We start from the raw sequence: 25,607 nt of genomic DNA on the forward strand, positions 1-25,607 counted from the left end.
GAGATTGTGTATTTTGACCTGTGATGTGCAAGCAGAGCCGGATTTGTACTCTTTACCACCCAAGGCCACTGTCACTAGCCGCCCCCATTTAGTATAGGTAGCGAAATGACCCCTACCCCAGTATAGGTAGCCAGATGACCCCTCCCCCCTTCATTCTAGTACAGGTAGCCTGATGACCCTCCAGTATAGGTAGCCAGATGACCCCTCCACCCTTTCCTTCCAATATAGGTAGCCAGAGGATCCCTCCCCTTACAGTGTAGGTAACCAGATGACTGCCTTAATCCCTCCTTTTCCCACCCCCCTTTCAGTATAGGTAGCCAGCTTGTCTTCACACCGCAGCAGCCATCAGTGCCACTCATTTCTACGCTCGTCTCCAGTGCAAAAGCTTCCTCTTCCTTTCCGTCTCCAATGCTGCCCAAGTCCATAGCCGGCGGCCATGATGCAAACTTGCACAGAGAGCAAGGTGGCTGCTGCACACGGGGCTAGCAGCAGAGTACCACTGTCAGGCAGTTGCCTGATCTCCCTGCATTGCTGCATTTGCAAGCTTGCACCAGTTTATCCTGCTGCTTTGGTGCCCTTGCTCCTGTGGTGCCCTAGGCCTTGGCCTAAATCCGGCCTTGTGTGCAAGGGAGGTGTATTGTGTTGTTGAAGTGTTACGAGTTGATTGAAGCTACTTGTGACCACCGTTAGGTCGCAAATAAATCTTTGATAATTTCACCAGTGTCTGGTGGATTCCTCTCAGCCGGAGTCCAGTGCTAACAGATAAATCGGGTTACACCTGTGCCCAGCAATTTTACCACTGCTTCGTGCATCAGCCCTGCTATGAGTGAGCTAGATAATTTGCTATTCAGAATAAAGCCCAGCTATTCTGGTGTATGCGAGCTATTCTGGGTGAATCAGTTTGTTCCATCTGCAAGGCCAGCTAATATTCATGGAGTGAAGCAAAGGCCATCTCTCTCATTTTTATAAGGTTTAGCAAATTCTTGTATCTTAAAGCAAACCTGGACTGAAAATACATTTATGAGCCAGTTAATTGAATGCACAGTTCTGATGGTACTGCAAATACAACATTAGTAACATAGAACTCTGTCTGATATTTTTATTTTCAGTTTAGCAGCTGAATTTTAAAGACTGACATCAGCCTTGGCAGTCTGATGTCAAATCTGCTTAATTTTTCTGAAAAACAAACAGAAGTAATAAGCTTTTGAACGTTTAGCTCTAAAACCTTATCAGTACTGTTTCCTCCGCCATATAAAAGTATTTTCCTTTTATTTTGACTTTAGTATGCCTGCCTCATTTGCATTGATAGCACAACTAATTATTTAACACTTGCTGTACAGGGAAACAGAAAGGGACTTCAGACAATTTCTTGTTTGTTTACTGTTATGTTCCAAAGCCAACAGAAATAACACCTGGTCTCCTGGGAGAAGAATTCTGCAGAATAAAAAGCCTAGGCTAAACACCACTAGGAAGGCAGAGTTACATACCAATATATAGCAGCATATGGATATAGTAATTCAAAAAGAGAAAAAATTCCAGGAGCAGCTCACCAGCAGTTAAAAACAACTTTTAATCAATTGCCTTTAAAAATAGATCAGGCAGCAGTAAAATTGATGTAACAAAGAGCAATACTTATCAGGCACATGAGGGGGCATAGAGGTGCAGAGGATGAGTCGACGGCCGTTTCGCCCCACAATCAGGGCTTTCTCGAGACCGAACCGAGTATATGGATATAGGAAGTGTTTCTGATGCTGAAACCAGGATAATCAAAATATAGTGGGGTATCCTGAGTAATTTACTACATTCTGCTATATGTCACTGGAGTTCTTCTTTAAAGAGGAGCTGTTAGGTATAGGGTCTCAGAGAAAATAAACACATACAGTATATCAGTAGCTAAAGATTGGCTGTACTTACATTACATATGCATTTCACTGTCCACGTTTGTACTTCACAGAATTTGTATATAGTATATGCAGACATTCATGCTCCTGACAGCTCATGGCAGGTTCCATGTTTGTCTGTCTCCTATGAAGCCAAATGTGTCGTCATTTCCTGCCTGCTTCCTGATCACAGAAAAGCTCGTACTGAATAACACTAGTGTGCAGTGAATATTAATTAGCCATGTGGCTAGGAACAATAGCGGACTCCTGCAGTGTACTCTGCCCGGAGATTTTTCAGTGCTGTGCGCTGGACTGAGTTACAAGCTGCTGAAACTTGATACTGTAACTTCTCATTAGCAGCCGAGGGGAGGGCCCCAGAATGCTTTGCAGTATGGTAAGCGGCTTGCGTCCTCTTAAGTGCTTGGGTCTAACAGCTTTGCTGATAAGCACACATCAAATGTAAGAGAGATTTTTTACTACAGTATTGCCTTTTTAGCTTCCTTCTAAACTGTTTAACACAGGAGAATAGAGGTTTAAATTAGCTTCTGCAGCCTGACAGTTACTCTTTAAAGAGACTCCGTAACAAAAATTGCATCCTGTTTTTTATCATCCTACAAGTTCCAAAAGCTATTCTAATGTGTTCTAGCTTACTGCAGCAATTTCTACTATCACAGTCTCTGTAATAAATCAATGCATCTTTCCCCTGTCAGACTTGTCGGCCTGTGTCTGGAAGGCTGCCAAGTTCTTCAATGTTGTGGTTCTGCTATGAACTCCCCCTTCCAGGCCCCTCTATGCACACTGCCTGTGTATTATTTAGATTAGGGCAGCTTCTCTCTTCTCTCTTATCTTTTACAAGCTGGATAAATCGTCCTCTGAGCTGGCTGGGCTTTTACATACTGAGGAATTAGACAAGGGCAAAGCTGTTTGCAGGAAGAAACAAGCAGCCTGAAACTTCAGTGCATGAGAGATGCAGAGGGAAAGAAACACACAATGATCTCTTGAGATTCAAAAGGAAGGGTGTATACAGCCTGCTTGTTTATGGATGTATTTTCTATGTGTGGACATACTGTACATCAACCTACTTCCTGTTTTGGTGGCCATTTTGTTTGTTTATAAACAAACTTTTTAAAACTGTTTTTAACCACTTTTAATGCGGCGAGGAGCGGCGAAATTGTGACAGAGGGTAATAGGAGATGTCCCCTAACGCACTGGTATGTTTACTTTTGTGCGATTTTAACAATACAGATTCTCTTTAAGAACAATAATATTTTTGGTGAAAACCACATATATATGAACTAGAAAGAACAGAATAATGAAAACCTGGCTATATGCGCCTAGAAAAATGACAGTTGCTTTATTTATAGCAGGAGTATGAGCATAAGTTGCCAACAAGCCTATAAGCGCTTCCACCAAGATAAATACTGTATTTTTTGGACTATATGACTCACTTTTTCTCCCCCAAAAGTGAGGGAAAAAAGTCACTGCATCTTATAGTCCAAATTCAGAGTTCCTGACTTGTGAACGCCTGCCAATACAAACTTTCAACCTGCCGTAATGTCGGGGACTCCCTGTACTGTGCCCATGCAGAGGAGGACACAGGGGGACAACCGGAGGACACAGGGGGACATAAAAGGACATAGAGGAGGACACAAGGGGGACACAAAGGGGCATAGAGGAGGACACTAGGGGGGGCAGAGGCAGACACAGGGAGACACAAGGGGTACAAGGGGACATGAGGTACAAAGGGGGCATAATCCACAAGATGCCCCTTCACCATGAATGGACCAGGTTTAGTATATATTTTTTTCCCCTGGTTTTTGTCCCACCTAGGTGCATCTTATGGTCAGGAGCGTCTTATAGTCCAAAAAATACGGTAAAAATTAGCACTGCATTTACAGTGCATTTTGCACATAAATATGTGTTGGTTCTGTTCAATGCTGGAGAAACCCATTATATCCCATAAATTGCTTAGATCTGAAAATAGCAGGGCTACTGACTCTGGCCTACATAAATATAGAGACACGTGTAGTGTACTTACCCAGCCACAATGGTCAGTGGTTCAGGTGCTCATGGAACTCCGTCCGCTGCCTTAAAAAACAACAGGGGGAGACTCAAGGAACTGATCCCCACATGCTGATCAGTGATGTTGATTTTTCTCTCAACCCTGCGTCACGGTGCACCATGCCTGGCAAAGAGCTTTTCAGGTGAAATGCCTCCAATTAAGCAATTAAGCTTGCTAGCAGTGTGCAGCAACCACGATGGACACGAGTCTGCCTGTGCGCGGCCCTGCCCACCTACATGTTTCACACCCTGTGGTGTTTCTTCAGGCTTGATGTACCTATGTCTTTCTCATCATGCAACATGTTGCTTCAGGTGCTCTTTCAACTGGACCATTTTGTATTCCACAGAATGCTAAGCAGAGGTGACCTAAGTTTCTGCACAATAAAGATGTAGGTAGATAGCAAAAGAATGTAGAATATAAAAAGCTCTGGGTAGAAAGCTGCGTGGTAGATTTTTCACTTGCATTTATGGATGCGGCAATGCTCTGTGTTCTGACAATGATTTTCTGAAGTGTTCGCGAGAACATGCAGAGATTTAAACTACAGAATCGTGTCTGGATTTAATGTACAGCCTACTGGGGGCCCAAACATCTTACAAAGCGATCCCACTTCCATGAAAAAAATTCCAATGATGCGTCAGTGCTGAACAACTTATTTTGTATTTTTGTACATATTAACCCCTTCCTGACCGCCTGACGCCAGTAGGCGTCAAGAAGGTGGCAGCCCCAGGACCACCTAACGCCAAAAGGCATCAAGTCCTGGGGCGAGGTTTTACAGGGGATCACGCGCGCCGATGCGTGCATCGATGCTGAGTGACGGAGTGGAGCTCTGTGATCAACCTACCGAGCCGATCACGGTTTGCAGGCTGTTAAATGTAAAAGAATAAATAAAACGTTTGTATACATTTGTACAGCGCTGCGATCTAGCGCAGCACTGTACAGGGGACAATTAGCTGTCCCTCCGAGCTGTCCCTCTCATAGGCTGATGCCTAAGAGAGGAGGGTAAAACTTCCTTTAAAAAAAAAAAGGCTCTTTTTATATAATAAAAAACAAACAGAACTAATGATCGCAGCAGCAATCAGAACCCACCAACAAAAAGCTCTCTTGGTGGGCAGAAAAGTGGGAGATTCATTGGTGTGCTCGGTTGTGTGGCTCTGCAGGCGAGCCATTACAGCTTGGTCACTGGGGAGGGGGGGGGGCAAAGCCTGTGGTCTTTAAGTGGTTAAAGTGTACTCTCGAGGTGACAAAAAAAAAACAGATACTTACCTACGAAGGCTTCCCGTGTCCTCCCGGCCCCCACCGTTGCCATGCCCAGACCCCCCGAATTTATACGAAAAGAACTTGTGAGATGTGTTATGTGGCTGCGCTCCTTTTCATGCACGGGTGTGGCCATACTGCACCAGCCATAGCCAGTTGTCCATGAGCAGCTCCGTGCTACTGCTGCTCAGATGTGGAGGATTCAGAGGCTTCCGTCTTCTTAGGGCCTGAACCCACTACCGCAGTTGTGCACAGTTGTGTCCACTTTTCAGCATCTGTAACATTGATGTGAAAAGTGGACACTGCGCGCAGCTGCGTTAGTGGGCTCAGGCCCTTACGTAAGCATATGGGGTTTTTTTTTTGTTTATTGCCTCCCTGGATTCAACTTCCAAATTTGTTAACGTCACTGGGGTATAACCTCACTTTACTCCATTGCTATAAGAGCAGAAAGGCTGCCATTTCCTTGTGATATGATGCAATGTTGTGTGCATAGATAGACTTTTGCACTTTAGCACAGGGCACTACAGCGCAAGCACTTAGTGTACCCCTGACGAAGCCCCCAATTTTATGGGGGTGAAACATGTAGGGTTTTTCTGTTTGGTGGTGTAACTGTATCTGTTTTGCAGTGTAAAGAGAGGTTATACCCCAGTGCCGTTAACCGGGGGGCCAATTGCTACTATTACCTCAATCCACTGCATTGTCATTATCACAACCAATGTTTTGTAACAACCTATGGTTTTAACATAGATATTATAAGTTAAGTTTTAGACCTACAGTCTCCTCAAAACTTAGGTTATCTTTTGTGTATTTAGAACTTATACAGGCCCTGGCTTCACGTCTATGAGTCGGCCGCAGTTGGCTGCTCCTAGTGGCTTTATGTGATTCCCAGGATCAGTTCAAGTAAGGCCTCTTTCAGACAGGTAGCTGCAGGCAGTGAATTCACCACCTGTCAGCTGACCTTTTGCACTGGCCAGATGCTTGTTAGAGCTCGTTACCAATTCTTTCCCTGGTGAAGAAAGCACCCTTCACAACAGTTGGCCAGATAAAGAACACTCTCCAGGAGGTAGCTGTATGTGTGGCAAAGTCAACAATCAAAAGAAGACTTCACCAGAGTGAATACTAAGGGATCACCACAAGATGTCAACCATTGGTGAGCCTCAAAAACAGGAAGGCCAGATTAGAATTTGCCAAACGACATCTAAAAAAAAAGTCTTCACAGGTCTGGAACAACATCCTATGGACAGATGAGACCAAGATCAACTTGTACCAGAGTGATGGGAAGAGAAGAGTATGGAGAAGGAAAGGAACTGCTCATGATCTTAAGCATACCACCTCATCAGTGAAGCATGGTGGTGGTAGTGTCATGGCGGGGGCATGTATGGCTGCCAATGGAACTGGTAAACTTGTATTTATTGATGATGTGACTGCTGACAAAAGCAGTAGGATGAATTCAGAAGTGTTTCGGGCAATATTATCTGCTCATATTCAGCCAAATGCTTCCAAACTCACTGTGCAGATGGACAATGACTCAAAGCATGCTGCAAAAGCAACCAAAGTGTTTTTGAAATGAACGGAGTTGAATGTTATGCAATGGCCAAGTCAGTCACCTGACCTGAATCTGATTGAGGGAAATGGGAAGATGATAGGAGGGAACATCACATTCTTGTCTGAAAATTTTACTTTAGCATAAAGTCATCATTTTTTCAACAAGTAATTACAGGGACAGGGGGAACGAGGAGAGGAACGAACAACACACAGATGTATTTGGATGCAGTGCGAACATACCTTTGGGCTACCTCAGCTAGCCATGCTTTGGTCAGGTGTCCTAATATTGCATTTTGTAAAAGGGGTCTCAGCCCAGAAATGGCAAGGCATAGAAAGACCTGGAAAGCCTCCGGACCATCCAGACTCTTCTCCCTTCTGAGGTAAATATTTAAAGGATACCAGATGCGAAAAAAAGAAGAGAAATGGGGGTATCAGGCAAATACTATCACCTGTCCTGATGCCCACCATTCCCCCTTTCTCCTCTCCAGCCCCCCGTCATACCTAAAAGTGCCCCCCAGGATCCTCTTAGTCGCCGGTCTCGGGCTTACTGAGCAGGCGTTGGCCCAGTCTGTGCACGCCCTACAGCGCGTGCCCGTGGGCGGAGCGTATTGCACATGCATATGACGACATGCACATGACGTAATGGTGATAGTATATGCCTGCTCCCCCCATTTCTCTTCTTTTTTTGCATCTGGTATTGTTTAACTCTATCTTTTATTTTTTGACCTCAGGTACCCTTTAAAAGAAAAAACTAAACCCCCTCCCAGTGCCTCCCTGACTACCTTACATGAGTGATGGAGAAAATCAGATAGGGGGTTGGACGCCACACAGAATGCTGTACTTTCAGCCACTGGCGTAACAATAGGGCCTGCAGCCCCTGCTCCCGCGGGGGGCCCGGGCCCCCCCTCGGTCCCGCTCGGGGCCGTTTTGGGGGTGCTGGAGGGGTCGCAGCATGAGGGGAAAGCCATGGCCACACTCGGCGGGGAGGGGGGACGTTCCTCTCTCTAGTCTCTGACGCGACTTCCTGTTTATACAGGAAGTAGCGGCAGAGACTAGAGAGAGGAACGCACGCCCCTGCTTTCAGCCCAGCAGTATGTGATTATAGTACCGGAAGACAGTTTTGCAAACGGTAACCCAGCCAGGCAGAAAAAAAAATAGATAAAACACACACGGTTGTTTTTTTTCCCGTAAAATTATGATATATGCCAAACAACATGCATTAACAAAACAAAAGATTGACATTAATTACAAGCTTGGGAAAAGTGCAGTTTGAGCCACCTGAGCATCTGGATTATTATAGTCTTTTTGAACACTGAAGTCTATAGACTGAGAACAAAAGACAAGACAAATAACATTTATATTGTGCTTTTCTCCTGGCCGACTCAAAGCGCCAAAGCTGCAGCCACTAGAATGTGCAGTAGTAGTGTTAGGGAGTCTTGCCCAAGGTCTCCTCACTGAATTGATGCTGGCTTACTATACAGGAAGAGCTGAAATTCCACCCTAGGTCGCCTTAAAGTAGAACTTTAACCCAGGACTGAATTTCATTCCAATCAGCAGCTGATACCCCCTTTCCCCTGAGAAATCTTTTCCTTGTCTTAAATAGATCATCGGGGGGGGGGGGGGGGGGGGGGGGTCTGTATGGTTGGTATTGTGGTGAAACCCCTCCCACAGTGTGATGTCATGACCATGGTCCTGACAGTTTGCTGTCTGTGAACCTCATTGCATTGTGGGTAATAATGGCTTTTTTCAACTGACAAGCAATCAGTATCTCCTTCTGTGCACAGAACTCTCAGTAAACAAACATTCCGAACAGATCACCTGGCAGAACTAAAGTTGTCATCACCAGTGATAGATTTCAGAGTGTAAATCAGGGAGAGGAAAGATTTTACAATGAGCAAACACTGACTAAATCTATAAATGGGCAGCACATTGGTGTAGTAGTTAGCGGTCTCGCCTTGCAGCGATGGGTCCCGGTTCAAATCTCAGCCAGGGCACTATCAGCATGAAGTTTGTATTCTCCCCGTGTCTACGCGAGTTGACTCCGGCACTCGGGTTTCCTCCCACATCCCAAAAACATACAGGTACGTTAATTGGCTTCCACCTAAATTGGCCCTAGACTATGATACATGCACTACACGATATAGACATACGACTATAGTGGGGATTAGAATGTAGAAGCAGTTTCATGCATGGCTCATGTTACATTCAGAATTCAAACTCTGAAGCCAGCTTTTGAATATACAGTAAGTATATATATATATATATATATATATATATATATATATATATATATATAATATTGTGTGTGTGATTTTTTTTTTACAGTGCATCCTAATAATGTGTAAAAAATGAACATTCCGTTTTGGTTCTATATGTTTCTGTTGAATTGAATTGACTGTGACAGCACAAGTACCCCTTGAACCCATGAAAAGTACCCCTGGGATACATGCATGACATGCTTAGAACATGTGCCCTGGAGCTCAGGCTCTCAACACATGCTACACATACTGGGGAGGGGGGGTTGGTTGCTTGAACTATGTGCAGTCAATTCTTTATAGTAAGTTTTCAGATTAAAAAAAATAAATACAAGTCTATAAAAACTGAAATGAGTGCTTTTAATTGAATTAAAACATAAGGGAATGCATGAAAAGCAGTAATGCATCTCTAATACATATCTATAATACATATGTATAGTAGTACACACATGTGGATATTCTCCCCCGCACATACGCTGACCCCCCCTTCCCAAGCTGTTACCCGCTGATTGTACAACTCCGCAATTTGCCGTTGTCGCTCCCCATGCAGAGTGCATATAATCTGAGCCCTCGGAGCCATCAGATTTGACCCTCAGGTGGCATTATGTTTGGCCCACGCTAGACCACCAGAGAAGCTATATTGGAAGGCTAGCCCTAGATCAATAGGGAAGCCATATGGGGAGGAGGAATGCACTAGATACCAGGGAACTGTATTGGAGAAGGAAGGGGCCACTAGATACTAAGAAGCTGTACAGGGGAGGGAGGACCACCAAACACCAGGGAATTCTATAGATGGGGGGTGGGGGGGGGTGACCACTAAACATCAGGGAATTCTATAGATGAGGGAGGCATGACCACTAAACATCAGGGAATTGTATAGATGAGGGAGGGATGACCACTAAACATCAGGGAATTGTATAGATAGGGGAGGGATGACCACTAAACATCAGGGAATGGTATAGATGGGGGAGAGATGACCACTAAACATCAGGGAATTCTATAGATGAGGGAGGCATGACCACTAAATATCAGGAAATTGTATAGAGGAGGGAGGGATGACCATTAAACATCAGGGAATTGTATTGATGAGGGAGGGATGACCACTAAAGATCAGGGAATTCTATAGATGGGGGAGGGATGACCACTAAACATCAGGAAATTGTATAGATGAGGGAGGGATGACCACTAAACAACAGGGAATTGTATAGATGAAGGAGGGATGACCACTAAACATCAGGGATTTCAATATATGAGAGAGGGATGACCACTAAGCATCAGGGAATTGTATAGATAGGGGAGGGATGACCACTAAACATCAGGGAATGGTATAGATAGGGGAGAGATGACCACTAAACATCAGGGAATTCTATAGATCAGGGAGGCATGACCACTAAACATCAGGGAATTGTATAGAGGAGGGAGGGATGACCACTAAACATCAGGGAATTGTATATATGAGGGAGGCATGACCACTAAACATCAGGGAATTCTATATATGAGGGAGGCATGACCACTTAACATCAGGGAATTGTATAGATGAGGGAGGCATGACCACTAAACATCATGGAATTATATAGGAGATAGAGGGGGTGTTTAGATAACAGGAAACTTTATAAGGGAGGGTAGCCACTAGACATTGAGGTCGTCCCGCGACTTGGTCCCAGAGCTCAATTTCGGCCAACTTTGTGTTTGAGTTTGACACCCCTGGTTTAAATGGATCCGTTTGTTATATTGGAAATCCATTCTTCATCCTCCGATACCTTTCTTTCGCCGCATTCCTCCGACAATGCTTCTGCTGCCCATTCAGGTCCCTGCATGCTAGAAATGCTGGCGTACTGATCCCAGAGCCACATCTGAAGCAACAGGCTCCCATGGTTTGCAAAAGACCAATTGGAAACCTCCCTGAACACCAGGGAGGATTTCATTGGTTTACTATTCAGTGAACCAATGAGAATTCTCCCTGAAGAGGGACAATTCTCATTGGTTTATTGTAAACCAGCTGTAGCCCGATGCTTCTGATGGAGCTCTGGGAGTGGTATATCGGTGTTTTTAGCTTACAGGGACCCGAATGGAAAGTGCGTCCATGAAATAGAGGCACTATGAAAAAAAGGCACAGGATACAACCAAATTCCTTATTTTACAATAATAAGTATAAAAATATTGGTTCACAAACAAATTTTGTTTTAAATTATCACTTTGTTCAAAATTCATTTTTAACGATTGCTATTATTATAGAGACACATAGTTTATGTTTGATCGTGTTTCTGTCTGACATTTAGCAGAAAGTATTACTAACATGTTACTGTAAAAATACATGTAAAGTATAAATTAAATTGTACAAAACATTAGCTGTAATCTTAATCATATATTTTAGTTTCAGAAAAATTTGAGTGGTTGAATTTTTAAGTTCAATATAACATCTTTCCAATGGTATTTTAGTGTTAATTATTTAGGTGATTAAAAAAATAGAGTTAAAGTTTGTCTTATTACTACTAAACCTAACCCTACTCTCACACAGAACCCTCCCTCTACCTATCCCTAACCCTTAGACTCTCCCCTGGTGGTGGCTAAGCCTAAGACTCCCCTGGTGGTGTCTTACCCTAAGACCCCCCCCTGGTGGTGCCTAACCCTAAGACCCCCAGGTGGTGCCTAACCTTAAGAAACCCCTGGTGGTGCCTAACCCTAAGACCCTCCTGCTAGTGCCTAACCCTAAGACCCCCTAGTGGTGCCTAACTCTAAGAAACTCCTGGTGGTGCCTAACCCTAGGAAGCCCCCAGGGGGTGCCTAACCCTAAGACCCCCCTGGTGGTGCCTAACCCTAAGACTCCCCCTGGTGGTGCCTAACCCTAAGACCCCCAGGTGGTGCCTAACCCTAAGAAACCCCTGGTGGTGCCTAAGCCCTAAGACCCTCCTGCTAGTGCCTAACCCTAAGACCCCCCTAGTGGTGCCTAACTCTAAGAAACTTCTGGTGGTGCCTAACCCTAAGACTCCCCTGGTGGTGCCTAGCCCTAAGACCCCCCTGGTAGTGCCTAACCCTAAAGCTGGCCACTAACGGTCCAATTTATTGTGAAAAATCGTTAGAGCGATCAGAAATTCTGATCGGAAGTGAAATATTGTAATACATAGTTCACTACACCATCAACGAACCAATCTTTGCTTCCTATCTATCACAACCAACAAGAAAATCCAAATTTTGGTTCGACGAAAATTCATTCGGACGACATTTTTTTCACTCGTTCATAATCGATTGTGTCCACCAATGGAGATTATTTACAAACAATCCAATCAGAATTTCTGATCGCTCGAACGATTTTTCTCTAGAAATTGGACCGTTAGTGGCCACCTTTAGACCTTGAAATGAAAAATCTCAAAAAGAATGTAAACAATGATAAAAGTTAAATTACATTTCAAAACAATAATTAACATAATTATGATTCTAAAAAAAATGATAATTGTGAAAACAAATTTTATAACGTTATTTTCCGTTTTAGTATTGTAAAACCGATAAATAAACAATAGGCGTGAAGCAGTTTTGCGCCCAATAGCCGATATTTAACATTAGAGTTAATGACGGTGCCTGATTTGTCCACTTCTCATATGTGCTCGATTTTCCTGCTTCCTGGACAGCGGCAACACCGGCGGAGGACCCGAATAGACTCCAACACGTGAGTATTTTGCAAAACGTATGCAGGGAGCAGCCTAGTGAGAACGGTCACCGTCCATTCTCATGGGCTAGCACTGACTATGTCAGCCTCCATCACCCACCGCTTCATTCTGCTTATCCAGAATTATCGCAGACTACCCATACTTCTGCTTGATGGAACAGAACCAACAGATCGTTCTGAACAGACTGTTGTGAACTGATCCTATTGCTTTGCATAGGATCTGTTCGGATCTGTTCCATTTCATTTCACTAACCAAAACATTTTTGTTGCCCGTGTGAATGCAGCCCCACCGGGCCCCCCTGCAGATTTTCTGAGCGCCCCCCCCCCCCCCCCCCCCGGGGCCCGCTCGCGGCCGTTTTGTGGGTGCTGGAGGGGTGGCAGCATGAGGGGAAAGCCTTGCCCACAGTCGGCGGGGAGAGGGGTAGTTCCCCCCTCTCCCTCACCTCGGGGCTCTCCCCTCCAGCTCCCCTCCAGCTCGTAAGTGTCTGTGGGGCTGTGGTGGGCAGCGAGCGGCGGGCAGATACATACCTGCTTCCGTGCGTTCCATCGGAGACTTCTCCCTCTAGCGGCTGACGTCACTTCCGGAAGTGACGTCAGCCGCTAGAGGGAGAAGTCTCCGATGGAACGCACGGAAGCAGGTATGTATCTGCCCGCCGCTCGCTGCCCACCACAGCCCCACAGACACTTACGAGCTGGAGGGGAGCGCAGAGGGGAGAGCCCAGAGGTGAGGGAGAGGGGGGAACTACCCTTCTCCCCGCCGACTGTGGGCAAGGCTTTCCCCTCATGCTGCCACCCCTCCAGCACCCACAAAACGGCCCCGAGCGGGCCCCAGGGGGGGGGGCCGGGCCCCCCCGCGGGCGCAGGGGCTGCAGGGCCTATTCCTACGCCCCTGCTCCTGCCCTGCTAGTGATCATTTGTGGGGCTGGATTTGAGGCCAGTCTTACACTGGATTTGTGCAAGCACCACATTGCATGACAGGTATGAAGCTTCATATGACCCTGCGCCACGGTGTGGTGACAAGGTCATATGCATAGGCCCGCCCCCTGGTTAGTGACATACTTCCTGCTGGGCAGGAAGTACGTCACTGGGTTTCACTGGTATTCCCATTTGACCACGCTCCTGTTGTGCACATTGTCTGTGTCGCCCATTGACTTGCAGTACTGCGTGATCCGTGCGGTAAGCGCAGTTTATACTGTAACACGCTGCAGACTTTGCATCAGATCGGATTCTTCCGCGCAATGCACCGCTGCACATTAACTCTGCAAAACTCCATTGACTTACATTGCACTCGTGGCACCTAGCGATAAGAAAGGGTAACGTAAGGCAGAGTACCAATGCCAGTTTGCAAGGGGCCTCAATGTTCCTCCTGTAAGACAGTAGAGACAGGCGGCTTGATGTCATAGTAGGTAACACTCCCCCCTTGTAGCGCTGGGTTCCCCAGTTCAAATCTGGACCAGGATCTACATTGAGTTTGTATGTCCACCCTGTGTTTGTATGGGTTTCCTCGGGGCACTCCACTTTCTTCCGCAAAAACATAGAGCTAATTGCTTCTCTCCAAAAAAAAGTATATGGCGTAGGGATAAGATTGTGAGCCCCCCCGAGGGACAGCTAGTGACAAGAGTATATGTGTGTAAAGTTCTCCCGAAAATGTTAGCATTATATAAATACAAAATGAACAAATTAAAAATGTATAGCCTTCATAACTCCTCATTCTCCTGGCTTGTCATTCATTCCTAACGATCTCACATGGGCATTATTTGTTTTCCCATCTTTTTTTCTGAACTTCTACTACTTCCATCTTGTTCTCTTTCCAGTTGGAAAAATCAGATTAGTAGGATAGAAACAGCCATCTGTACCCAAATCACATTCCAAAGTCTGTGCAATTTTCAGTGTATGAATTTCCTCTTCATCTGCCAGACATTATGTCAGGCTTGTGCAGGGCAGCTGATCGAGAATGAATCCCTTCTCACTAGTAACCACTTCACCACTGAGGGTTTTTTTCCCCCTATGGACCAGAGCAATTTTCACCTTTCAGCACTTCCCCCTTTCATTCGCCAATAGCTTTATCACTAGTTCTCACAATGAAATTAACTATATTTTGTTTATTTCGCCACCAATTAGGCTTTCTTTGGGTGGTACATTTTGCTAAAAATTATATTATTCTAAATGCATTTTAACCGGAATAATAAGGGCCCATTCACACCTGAGCGGGAATCATAAGAAAAAAAATTCAGTATTACTCTGTTTTTAGCCATTATAGTTTTGAAATAAGATATGCTACCATAATTAAAACTCAACTTTTTTATTTGCCCATTTGTCCCGGTTATTACACCATATAAATTATTTCCCTATCACAATGTATGGCGCCAATATTTTATTTGGAAAGAAAGGTACATATTTTGAGTTTTGCGTTCATCACCATTTACAAGCCCATATTTTCAAAATCAACAGTAATATACCCTCTTGACATACATATTAAAAAAGCTCAGTTCCTAAGGTAACTATTTATGTTCTTTTTTGTCTTTTTTTTTGTTTAATCCAGAACTTTTATTTGAGTGTTGATGGGAGAGTGTGGGAGTTTATGAGTTAAAGAGGAACTCCAGTGAAAATTGTTACAATAATTTTGTATAAATGATTTAGTCAGGTTTGCCCATTGTAAAATCTTTCCTCTCCCTGATTTACATTCTGACATTTATCACTTGGTGACATTTTTACTGCTGGCAGGTGATGTCAGTGGAAGAATATGCTGATTGCTTTTTTTGGCAGTTGTAAAAAGCTGTCATTTCCCACAATGCAATGAGGTTCACATACAGGAAATTGTCAGGACCATGGTCCTGAAATCACACTGTGGGAGGGGTTTCACCACAATATCAGCCATACAGAAACCCCTGATGATCCGTTTGAGAAAAGGAATAGATTTCTCATGGGAAAGGGGGTATCAGCTACTGATTGGGATGAAGTTCAATTCTTGGTTACAGTTTCTCTTTCATTTTAAATTATGTGTAGGTCTTTTTAATGAAATACATGTATGTAGGTGTAATTTTACTATTTGGCCACAAGATGTCCTCACACATTTTCTTCCTTCCACGTACTAACAGTACGCGAACAGCAAGTAATGAGTGCAAGTGAAATTCAGTTTGTTACAATGACGGCAGGCATTTCAATGATGCCGGCGATCATTGACACGGGGACTTAGATCAATGAATGGGAACTGCATTCCCTTTCATTGATCTCCCCTCTAACGATTATTGGCAAGAACGTGTGCAGGAGCGAGTGGCGGCGGGAGGCGTATATCTACGCCCCTGGGACTGGAACAGTCTTCTCACAGGGCGTAGATATAAGACGCGGCTAGTGGTTAAAGTGTAACTCTACTATTGATAGCATAAATAGATTCACTGAGAGGCTCCTTTCAAAGGACCCAGATCTGCAGCCCATCAGTCCAAGGGTGTAGGTATCACCATAGCAACAATAGCCGCTTATATGGGGGCTTAGCCAAGGAAGGGGCTTAGTCCTGGCTGCCTGTTTAATTTCCTTTGGGGGGGGGTGGTGCCTGCTCCCTAGTTCCCTGCCTGTGTGCAGTCCTCCATTTTGCATCTTCTTGCGGCGGTTTGAAGTGGCCACTGTTCCTAGTGTGTGGCACACATCACATCAGATTTGGGGCTCGATTCACAAAGCGGCGGTATGGCAGTTTGGACGTCTTAAAGGTTAAGACGTCCAAACTGCATCGCAAAAGACTTTGTGCACCGAAAACGTTGCACTGCGCGCGGTACCGCTGTGCGCCGAAAATGGTGAGACGATAATGTCGCATGCGGTGCGACGAAAATGGGGCATATGGTGCCCCTGAAAAGTCGCACCAGTGCGCCCTAAAGGTTGGACTGTCGGGCGCATTGGTGCGATGTTAAAGCCCCGTTTTCGTTGCACCGCATGCAATGTTATCATCACATCATGCAACGGTTTTGCAGCACCACGGTACCGCGCGCTGTGCGACGTTTTCACGAGATGTAGCTTTGCACGACTATTAGTGCGCACAAAGCTACTTTACATGCGCTAATATGCTTTTCACTGCGGCGCTAACACTTAGCACCGCATAGTGAATCGAGCCCTTGGTCTGACAGGCATCTGACAGGAATCTATCTGATAGTCGAATCTATTGGCGATCTATAATATATACTCCTGCACCTGCGCAGATCGCGACTGCACGTGCGCAGAAGCCGGCAAACTTGTTGGGTCAGCAGCTGCTACGGAGGGGACCCCAGAAGTCTGGCTGAGAGCAGAACTGAGTCAAGGGACACATAGGCTTCTAGGGGCTGGACAAAGCCCCAGGAGAATAAATCTGATTTTTTTTTTTTATTTGTTTCATACATCCTTTAAGTATGCCAGAGCTAAAATGTATGAACTATTGGCATTTTTTATCTCTTTCCTGCCCTGCTCTCAGAAGCCATTTTCTGCCAGGGAAGTGTTTATGGCTGTAATTTCTTATCAGTGATGGTTACACTATAGTCTGACCCGGTCCCGACCTGGACCAAAACTGTCACTTGCATACCTGATGTTTAAAGGAATACTATCAATACCCAAGTGTTCTAAAATGACAATGTGCAAATAATGTCTAAGTAGCTGTGTAAACATTTTCCTACTTTTCATGGTAAATATCAGAGGCAAAAGCTTCAAAGAGGAACTCTAGTAAAAATAATGTAATAAAAAAGTGCTTTATTTTTACAATAATTACCGTATATACTCGCATATCAGCCGACCCCCCAACTTTTACCTGAAAAACCAGGAAAAAATGATTGACCCTCATATAAGCCGGGGGTAGGAAATTCTGGCCGCGTGATCCCCCCAGTGTGTCCCAGTATAGCTAGTATAGTGCCCAGTAAGGGTAGGTAGTGCCTCAGTATAGCTAGTAAAGTGCCCAGTATAGCTAGTATAATGCCCAGTATAGCTAGTATAGTGCCCAGTACAGCTAGTAAAGTGCCCAGTACAGCTAGTAATGTGCCCAGTACAGCTAGTAAAGTGCCCTGTATAGCTAGTATAGTGCTCAGTATAGCTAGTATAGTGCCCAGTATAGCTAATATAGTGCCCCAGTATAGTGCTCAGTATAGGTAGGTAGTGCCCAGTTTAGCTAGTATAGTGCCCAGTATAGCTAGTAAAGTGCCCCAGTATAGTGCCCCAGTATAGCTAGTATCGTGCTCAGTATAGATAGTATAGTGCTCAGTATAGCTAGTATAGTGCTCAGTATAGCTAGTATAGTGCCCAGTATAGCTAGTATAGTGCTCAGTATAGCTAGTATAGTGCCCAGTATAGCTAGTAAAGTGCCCCAGTATAGCTAGTATAGTGCCCCAGTATAGCTAGTATAGTGCCCCAGTATAGCTAGTATAATGCCCAGTATAGCTAGTAAAGTGTCCAGTATAGCTAGTAAAGTGCCCAGTATAGCTAGTAAAGTGCCCAGTATAGCTAGTAAAGTACCCAGTATAGCTAGTATAGTGCCCCAGTATAGCTAGTATAGTGCTCAGTATAGGTAGATAGTGCCCAGTATAGCGTCCCAGTATGTGTAGGTAGTGCCCCCCCACCCCCACAGCCGCCGCTCCTATTACCTTACCTGGCGGCTTCCAATATTCCCCTCTCCGTCTCCTGCACGGGGCGTGTAAATAATACACAGCAGCTCGCCCCACGGCGGCTGCTGTGTGATGACGGAGGAAGCCGTAGAGAGAGCGGCTTCCTGTAGCGGCGATGTGTATCGCCGTTACTATGGGAACCGCTCTCCCTACAGCTTCCTCCCTCATCAGTGCTGTGGCTGGATGGTGTACTGGTTAAGGGCTCTGCCTCTGACACAGGAGACCTGGGTTCGAATCTCGGCTCTGCCTGTTCAGTAAGCCAGTAATTCAGTAAGGAGTTCTTTGGGCGAGACTCACTAACACTGCTACTGCCTACTGAGTGCGCTCTAGTGGCTGCCTCGCAAGCGCTTTGAGTCCGACAGGAGAAAGGCGCTATACAAATACTGCCATTATTATTATTATTATTATCACACAGCAGCAGACGTGGGGCGAGCTGCTGTGTATTATTTACACGCCCCATGCAGGAGATATAGAGGAAGCCGCCGGGTAAGCTAATAGCAGCGGTGGCTGCAGGGAAGGCTATCGGCGACCAACATGACTCGCCGACCCCCCCCAACTTTTGGCCCACTTTTGGGGGGGGAGTGAAAAATTTGGCTTGCGTGCGAGTATATACGGTATGTGTAAATTATTAAGTCAGTGTTTGCCCATTGTAAAAGCTTTCCTCTCCCTGATTTACATTTCCTCTCCCTGATTTACATTCTGACGTTGATCATATGGTGACATTTTTACTGCTGGCAGGTGATGTCAGTGGAAGGAGATACTGCATGTTTTTTGGGCAGTTGTAAACATATGTATTTCCCACAATGCATAAGGCTCACAGACCAGGGTCCTGACATCACACTGTGGGAGGGGTTTCACCACAATATCAGCCATACAGAGTCCCCCAATGAACAGTTTGAGAAAAGGTTAAGATATCTTGTGGGGAAAGGGGTATCAGCTACTGATTGGGATGAAGTTAAATTCTTGGTTACGGTTTCTCTTTAATTCATTGGGGTTGATTCACTAAACCGTGCTAACTCCTAGCACGGCGGCGGTAGCGTTTTGCGCGCGTTATATCACGCGTAACGGTTTTCACGCACCATCGCGTATTTTTGTGCGCAAAAAAATTATGTTTGCATGTGAAAATTCACGGTTGTGCGTGAAAAAAGTTACGCGCATTATAACGCGCGCAGAACGATAGCGTGGCTGTTATATGAGTTAGCACGGTTTAGTGAATCAACCCCATTGTGTATAGGATTTAGCTCTATTGGAACATATCAGTCGCAAAAGGGGTGTCTGCTTCAATGCGCAGCCAGTGTGCTTTTCTGCATACCCGACTACAGAGTATTTTTCTCTGAAGGCAAAAAAGTGTGAAAAGCTGTGGTGTCAGGTTTCACACAGAATTACAAATGTTTATATCATTTCCTCTGCTCTCCTGCAGACAGCTCAGAGACACACGCAGCTGCCAGTGAGAGCTTTTTCACACACAGGCTTAACAGATGTAGTGTGAGGAAATTCCCCCCTCCTCTCATGGTTCACCGGCCATCAGATTTGGCCAGACTTGCTGTCAGTTGAGAGTGAACGGAATTTGATACAGTAAACAAAAGAGATAAGCAAGTGAAATGCGTACCTATGAAATCGCCGCCGAGAGACTTGGGCACAGGATACAGCTGATATACGGCTTACCCTGCTGCTGCACAAGTCCCGACGGTGCTAATTACTATTCCCCCTCCAAACCGCTATGGATGGTAGGGAATGATGTAATTCTGCTTCCAGCTATTGCTGGCAGGTGAATTACAGTGTTTTAAAAGTAACTTCAGCTCCGTTTTCTGACGGCTACCGAGAGGCAAGAGGACAGCCACTGTCAGCCAGCCAGAGCTTTACACGGTGGTAAATTACACCACCACCTACTTTTGCCTGGACTGGAGTCTGGACGATTACACTGCCTGCATCGTGTCTTTTATGTAAGGTGAGCCATTGACATTGTTGTTTTTTTAAATGCCCTTTACCCTCTCCTATCACCTTTTGCAAGTAACTGGTATATATCCAGTCCAGAGTTGAGATTGCATTTGTGGGGAAATCTTCTGCCAATGAGATTGCATTTGTGGGGAGATCTTCTGCCAATGAGATTGCATTTGTGGGGAAATCTTCTGCCAATGAGATTGCATTTTGTGGTCGGCTGGCCGGCCCTCCACCATGTGGACTATTGTGCACCTCCCGTTTCCCCCACCCAACAAGCAATATCACCTGCCCACCCAGCACCTTGACCTACCTTTCCACACCCTGACCTGCCGCTCCCATTATTTTCTGGTGAATGCTGGCCACTGTACGATTATTTTATGGTGACATGCTCCCCACTTTACAATTTTATGATGAAATGCTGCTCACTTTACGATTAATTTCTGGTGAAACATTGCTGCATTAGAATTATTTTATGGTGAAACGCTGCCCCATTACAATTATTTTATAGTGAAACGCTGCCCCATTACGATTACTAGGCACCTATGGGGGGGCCCCATCCAAATTTTCGCAGGTGGGGCCCAGTGATTTCTAGTTTCCACTGACTGGCCTTCCCAACCCACCACCCCTAGCCATCTCCCCCTGCCCAGGAGTTCACAACCTAATCCTACCATAGTAGTCAGTAAATAGCAAGTAACAATGTTTGACTGTATGGTCTGTGTTGAGTTGGAGTCAAACATGGCAATTATGTCTTATAATTTCTCCATAGGAGTTTGAATTGTGTCGGAGGCTTTAACCAGCTTTGGCATCCTGTTACAGAACTTCCCACCAGCTACACTCGCAATTGGCTACCCTGCCTTCATTATCTCTGCCCTGCCCCACGGATCACAAACTAGGTGGTATCCTCCTTACCTCATTCATCAAGCTGATTGCAGAAGATGGCTAAAAGAAAAAAAGATGATCAGTATCGTACTTTTCAGCCGGAATGGACAGAGGAATTCGCCTTTATGGAGAGAGCAGGTTCTGCAGTGTGTCTACTATGCAACGATAAAATTGCATCAATGAAACGGTCTAATTTACAGCGGCACTTTGAAACACGCCGTACTACATTTGCATCAAAATATCCGGTGGGGGACAGCAGGAAGAAAGCATGTAAAGAGCTACTGGGTAGAGTGCAAGCTAGTCAACAGCAACTCCGTGTTTGGACCCAACAAGGTGACTGGAATTCAGCTAGCTTCGCTGGTGCTTTAGCAATTGTGAAACACGGAAAGCCATTCGCAGATGGGGAGTATGCCAAAACATTCATGCTTGATGTTGCCAATGAACTTTTTGACAACTTTTCGGATAAAGACAAGGTAATCAAACGAATAAAAGACATGCCTCTGTCGGCAAGAACTGTTCACGATCGTACCATCATGATGGCAAATAAAATTGAGGCAACACAAGTGAAGGACATAAACACAGCACTATTCTTTTCTCTCGCTTTGGATGAGTCAACAGACGTAAGCCATTTATCCCAGTTCAGTGTGATTGCAAGGTATGCTGTCGGTGACAAAATACGTGAAGAAAGTCTTGCTGTTTTGCCTATGAAAGGGACAACAAGAGGGGAAGATTTATTCAAGGCTTTCACTGAGTTCGCTAAAGAACAAAATCTACCTATGGATAAACTTATTTCGGTGTGTACTGATGGTGCTCCGTGCATGGTGGGGAAAAACAGAGGATTTGTATCGCTTCTTCGTGAACATGAAAAGAGACCCATCCTAAGTTTTCACTGCATCCTACATCAGGAGGCACTTTGTGCTCAGATGTGTGGCGAACAGCTTGGTGAGGTGATGTCACTGGTCATTTGGGTGGTAAACTTTATAGCTGCACGAGCTTCACATGATCGCCAGTTTAAAACACTGCTGGAGGAAGTTAGGAATAATTATCCTGGTCTGCTTCTGCACAGCAATGTGCATTGGTTGTCAAGAGGAAAGGTGCTCAGCCGTTTCACAGCTTGTCTGAGCGAAATCTGGACTTTTCTTGCAATGAAAAATGTTGAGCATCCTGAGTTAGCAAACACTAAGTGGCTCCTGAAGTTCTACTATCTTGTGGACATGACTGAACATCTGAACCAGCTCAATGTGAAAATGCAAGGCGTTGGAAATACAGTCTTATCCCTTCAACAAGCAGTGTTCGCATTTGAAAACAAGCTAGAACTGTTCATCACCGACATTGAATCAGGTCGTTTACTACACTTTGAAAAACTGGGAGAGTTTAAAGATGAATGCACAGCAAGTGACCCTGCTCAACATCTTGATCTTCAGCAGCTAGCAGGCTTCACATCTAATCTCCTGCAGTCATTCAAAGCGCGCTTTGGAGAATTTCGTGAGCGCACTCGTCTTTTTAAGTTTACCACCCATCCACTTGAATGTGCAGTGGACAGCACTGACCTTAGTTACATCCCCGGCGTCTCTGTCAGAGATTTTGAGCTACAAGCTGCTGACCTGAAGGCCTCAGACGTGTGGGTGAATAAGTTCAAGACATTGAATGAAGATTTGGAAAGACTTGCATGCCAGCAAGCAGAGTTGGCGAGCAAACACAAGTGGGCAGAAATGAGAAAACTTGAACACGCGGACCACCTGATTCTCAAAACTTGGAACGCTCTTCCCATCACATACCACACACTGCAGCGTGTGAGTATTGCTGGACTGACGATGTTTGGCTCTACATATGCATGTGAGCAGTCTTTCTCACATCTAAAGCACATTAATTCTAACCTACGATCACGTTTAACGGATGGAAGTCTCAACGCCTGCATGAAGCTATGCCTCACCACGTATAAACCAGACTACAAAGCCATCAGCAAAACCATGCAGCTCCAGAAGTCCCATTAACGCAGGGTAAGAAGTACTTTATTTATCAGGTGCTAATGGTAAACAATAAGTATCTGAATTCTTTTTAATAATGTTATGCAGTTGCTAACGGTTACCGTTAGCAACTGCATAACAACGTTATTAAAAAGAATGCAGACACTTATTGTAGTTTAAAAGTGTTTGTTTTGCATAAAACATATTGTATGGCTCTCACAGAATTTAATTTTAAAATATGTTGTGTTTATGGCTCTCTCGGCCAAAAAGGTTCCCTACCCCTGCTCTACGCAGTCTATTCTATGGAGCTGAACTCCCCATCAGACAGAAATCTTTGCAAGATGCTGCACACAAAGATGCTGTACACATGCAAAAGATCAGTACCTGCAAAAGATCCGTTCCTGCAAAAGATCCGTTCCTCCAAAATGCATTCATAGTCTATGATATCTGCAGATCCTCATACACACCTTGTTTAAAGCCTCATCTACACGCGTAGATGAGGCGGCGATGTGGCTTATCAATCGAGCCGCATTTATGCGGCTCGATTGATAAGATCCAACAGGACGGATCTTGCTACCGCCGATTCCCTGCTCGTTCCCCGCGAGGGGACAATGGCAGGGAATCGAGCGGAAGATAAGCGTCGCGGCGCGGGGATGAGCGGGTATCGAATCCGGCGCATGCGCGGGCGAACGGGGACGCGGCGGGGACGCGGAAGAGGCGATCCGGTGGCTAATCGAGCCACCGGATCGCCGCCTCATCTACGCGTGTAGATGAGGCTAAACAGACATTCATCTGCAGATCAGACAATCATCTGCAGATCTGAAGATCCATCCTAGTGGATCTGATGTGCAGATGAATGTCTATTAAACAAGCTGTGTATGAGATCTGCAGATATCATAGACTATGAATGCATTTTGCAGGAACGGATCTTTTGCAGGAACAGATCTTTTGCAGATACTGATCTTTTGAATGTGTACAGCATCGTTGTGTGCAGCATCTTGCAAAGATTTCTATCTGATGGGGAGTTCAGTTCAATAGAATAGACTGTGTAGAGTATGGCTCTCATACTACATGGAAGGGGGTAAAATTGGTCTGTGATCTTTCATTTTCCAAAGACTATGGTCTGATGTGTGTATGAGCCTTTAGGCCCAAGTCCTGAGTCACGTCTGCCAGCAGCCTGAGGGTGTGTTTTTTTTTTTCTATTTTTTTATATAACACACATCTTTTTTTTTTTTTTTTTTTTTTCTTGTCAAGATCACTTTTACTTTATGCTTATAAATTCATTTTATCTTCATTTTTTTAATGTTTCTTTTATGAGACTATGCATAATGAATAGCTATTTGTCTCGGTACAGTGAGTGCTGGTCTTCTCTTTTGCAATGTGTAAGGATGAATGAATTGCCGTGCCCAATGCCTCTGAGGGAACTACAAAAGGAAGTTCCCACAAAGAAATGCCACTCGCTTGTCTGACCCCTCCTCCCCTCTCTATTGAGCAGTATATGCTGTCAGGGGCAGGATAGCATGTCTGTACAGCAGTTATTACAAACTGCTACCCAAAGTGATCTGTGCAGAACATTTTGGAGACAGAAGTCTAACAGGAGGACCAGGCTTTGCCTATCATGGAGATTTTAACGTACTGTATAAACGATTTCAAACCTATAGGCCTTGTTCACATCTAAAATCGAAATCGCTGACGGCAGCTCTTTCCATTTTTTGGCGCAATTTTTTTAGTGCCTCCTGGCGCTTACCTGCGTGCTGCGATTTTTTTTTTATAAAGCACCTTTCTAAGCGCTTTTGCAGAGCGATTCTGTTTTTTCACTTCCTGACGTCAGTCAGGAAGTGAACTCTTTCAGCCGGAATTAATAAATACAATGGGCCTGATTCACAAAGCGGTGCTAACAGTTAGCACCCTGGTGAAAAGCCCTTTATCATGCCTAAACTCAGTTTAGGCATGATAAGTTTAGGTGTGATAAGTTTAGGTGTGATAAGTTTAGGCATGATAAGTTTAGGCATGATAAGTTTAAGCACCAACTGCGTTAGCACCGCAGTGCACAGCTGATCAAAAGTTTTGCGCTAGCAAAGTCTGGTGCACTTTGCATAGAGTTTAATGGCGCTGCTTTGCGTGCGGGACTTTGCGCGCTATCTACACTTATCTAAACTTATCATGCCTAAACTTATCACACCTAAACTTATCACACCTAAACTTATCACGCCTACACTGGCTTTTCACCAACGTGGTGCAATGGTTATCACGCCTAAAGTCTCTAACTGGGTTAGCACCGCTTTGTGAATCAAGCCCATTGTATTTATTCATGAAAGCGCTGGGGAAATCGCTAGTTTTTTTTAAGCGCTTTGCGATTTCCCTATACCTTCCATTGAGACAAATCACCTCGAAAATGGTCCAGGCAGCACTTTGGTGAGCAGATCGGAATCGAACCGCTCAGATGTGAACACTCTCATAAGGAATCATTGCACAAGCGCTTTTTGGGCGATTTTGAAAATCACTGGCGCTTAAAAAAAGGCAAAAGCGCCCTTAGTGTGAACAAGCC

At 44.9% G+C, this 25,607-nt stretch overlaps 2 protein-coding genes across 4 annotated transcripts in view; both read left to right on the plus strand.

The window, feature by feature from the left end:
- Window positions 1-25,607, plus strand: part of TP53INP2 (tumor protein p53 inducible nuclear protein 2) — a 340,314-nt gene that overhangs the window by 29,836 nt on the left and 284,871 nt on the right. The gene's annotated exons all lie outside the window — the stretch shown is intronic.
- LOC137540946 (general transcription factor II-I repeat domain-containing protein 2-like) lies at window positions 21,149-23,086 on the plus strand. Its single transcript, XM_068262120.1, has one exon. It carries the CDS (start codon window positions 21,149-21,151, stop codon window positions 23,084-23,086), a length of 1,938 nt encoding a protein of 645 aa, XP_068118221.1.

Source organism: Hyperolius riggenbachi, chromosome 12 (assembly GCF_040937935.1).
Source record: "Hyperolius riggenbachi isolate aHypRig1 chromosome 12, aHypRig1.pri, whole genome shotgun sequence".
NCBI classification, from domain to species: domain Eukaryota; kingdom Metazoa; phylum Chordata; class Amphibia; order Anura; family Hyperoliidae; genus Hyperolius; species Hyperolius riggenbachi.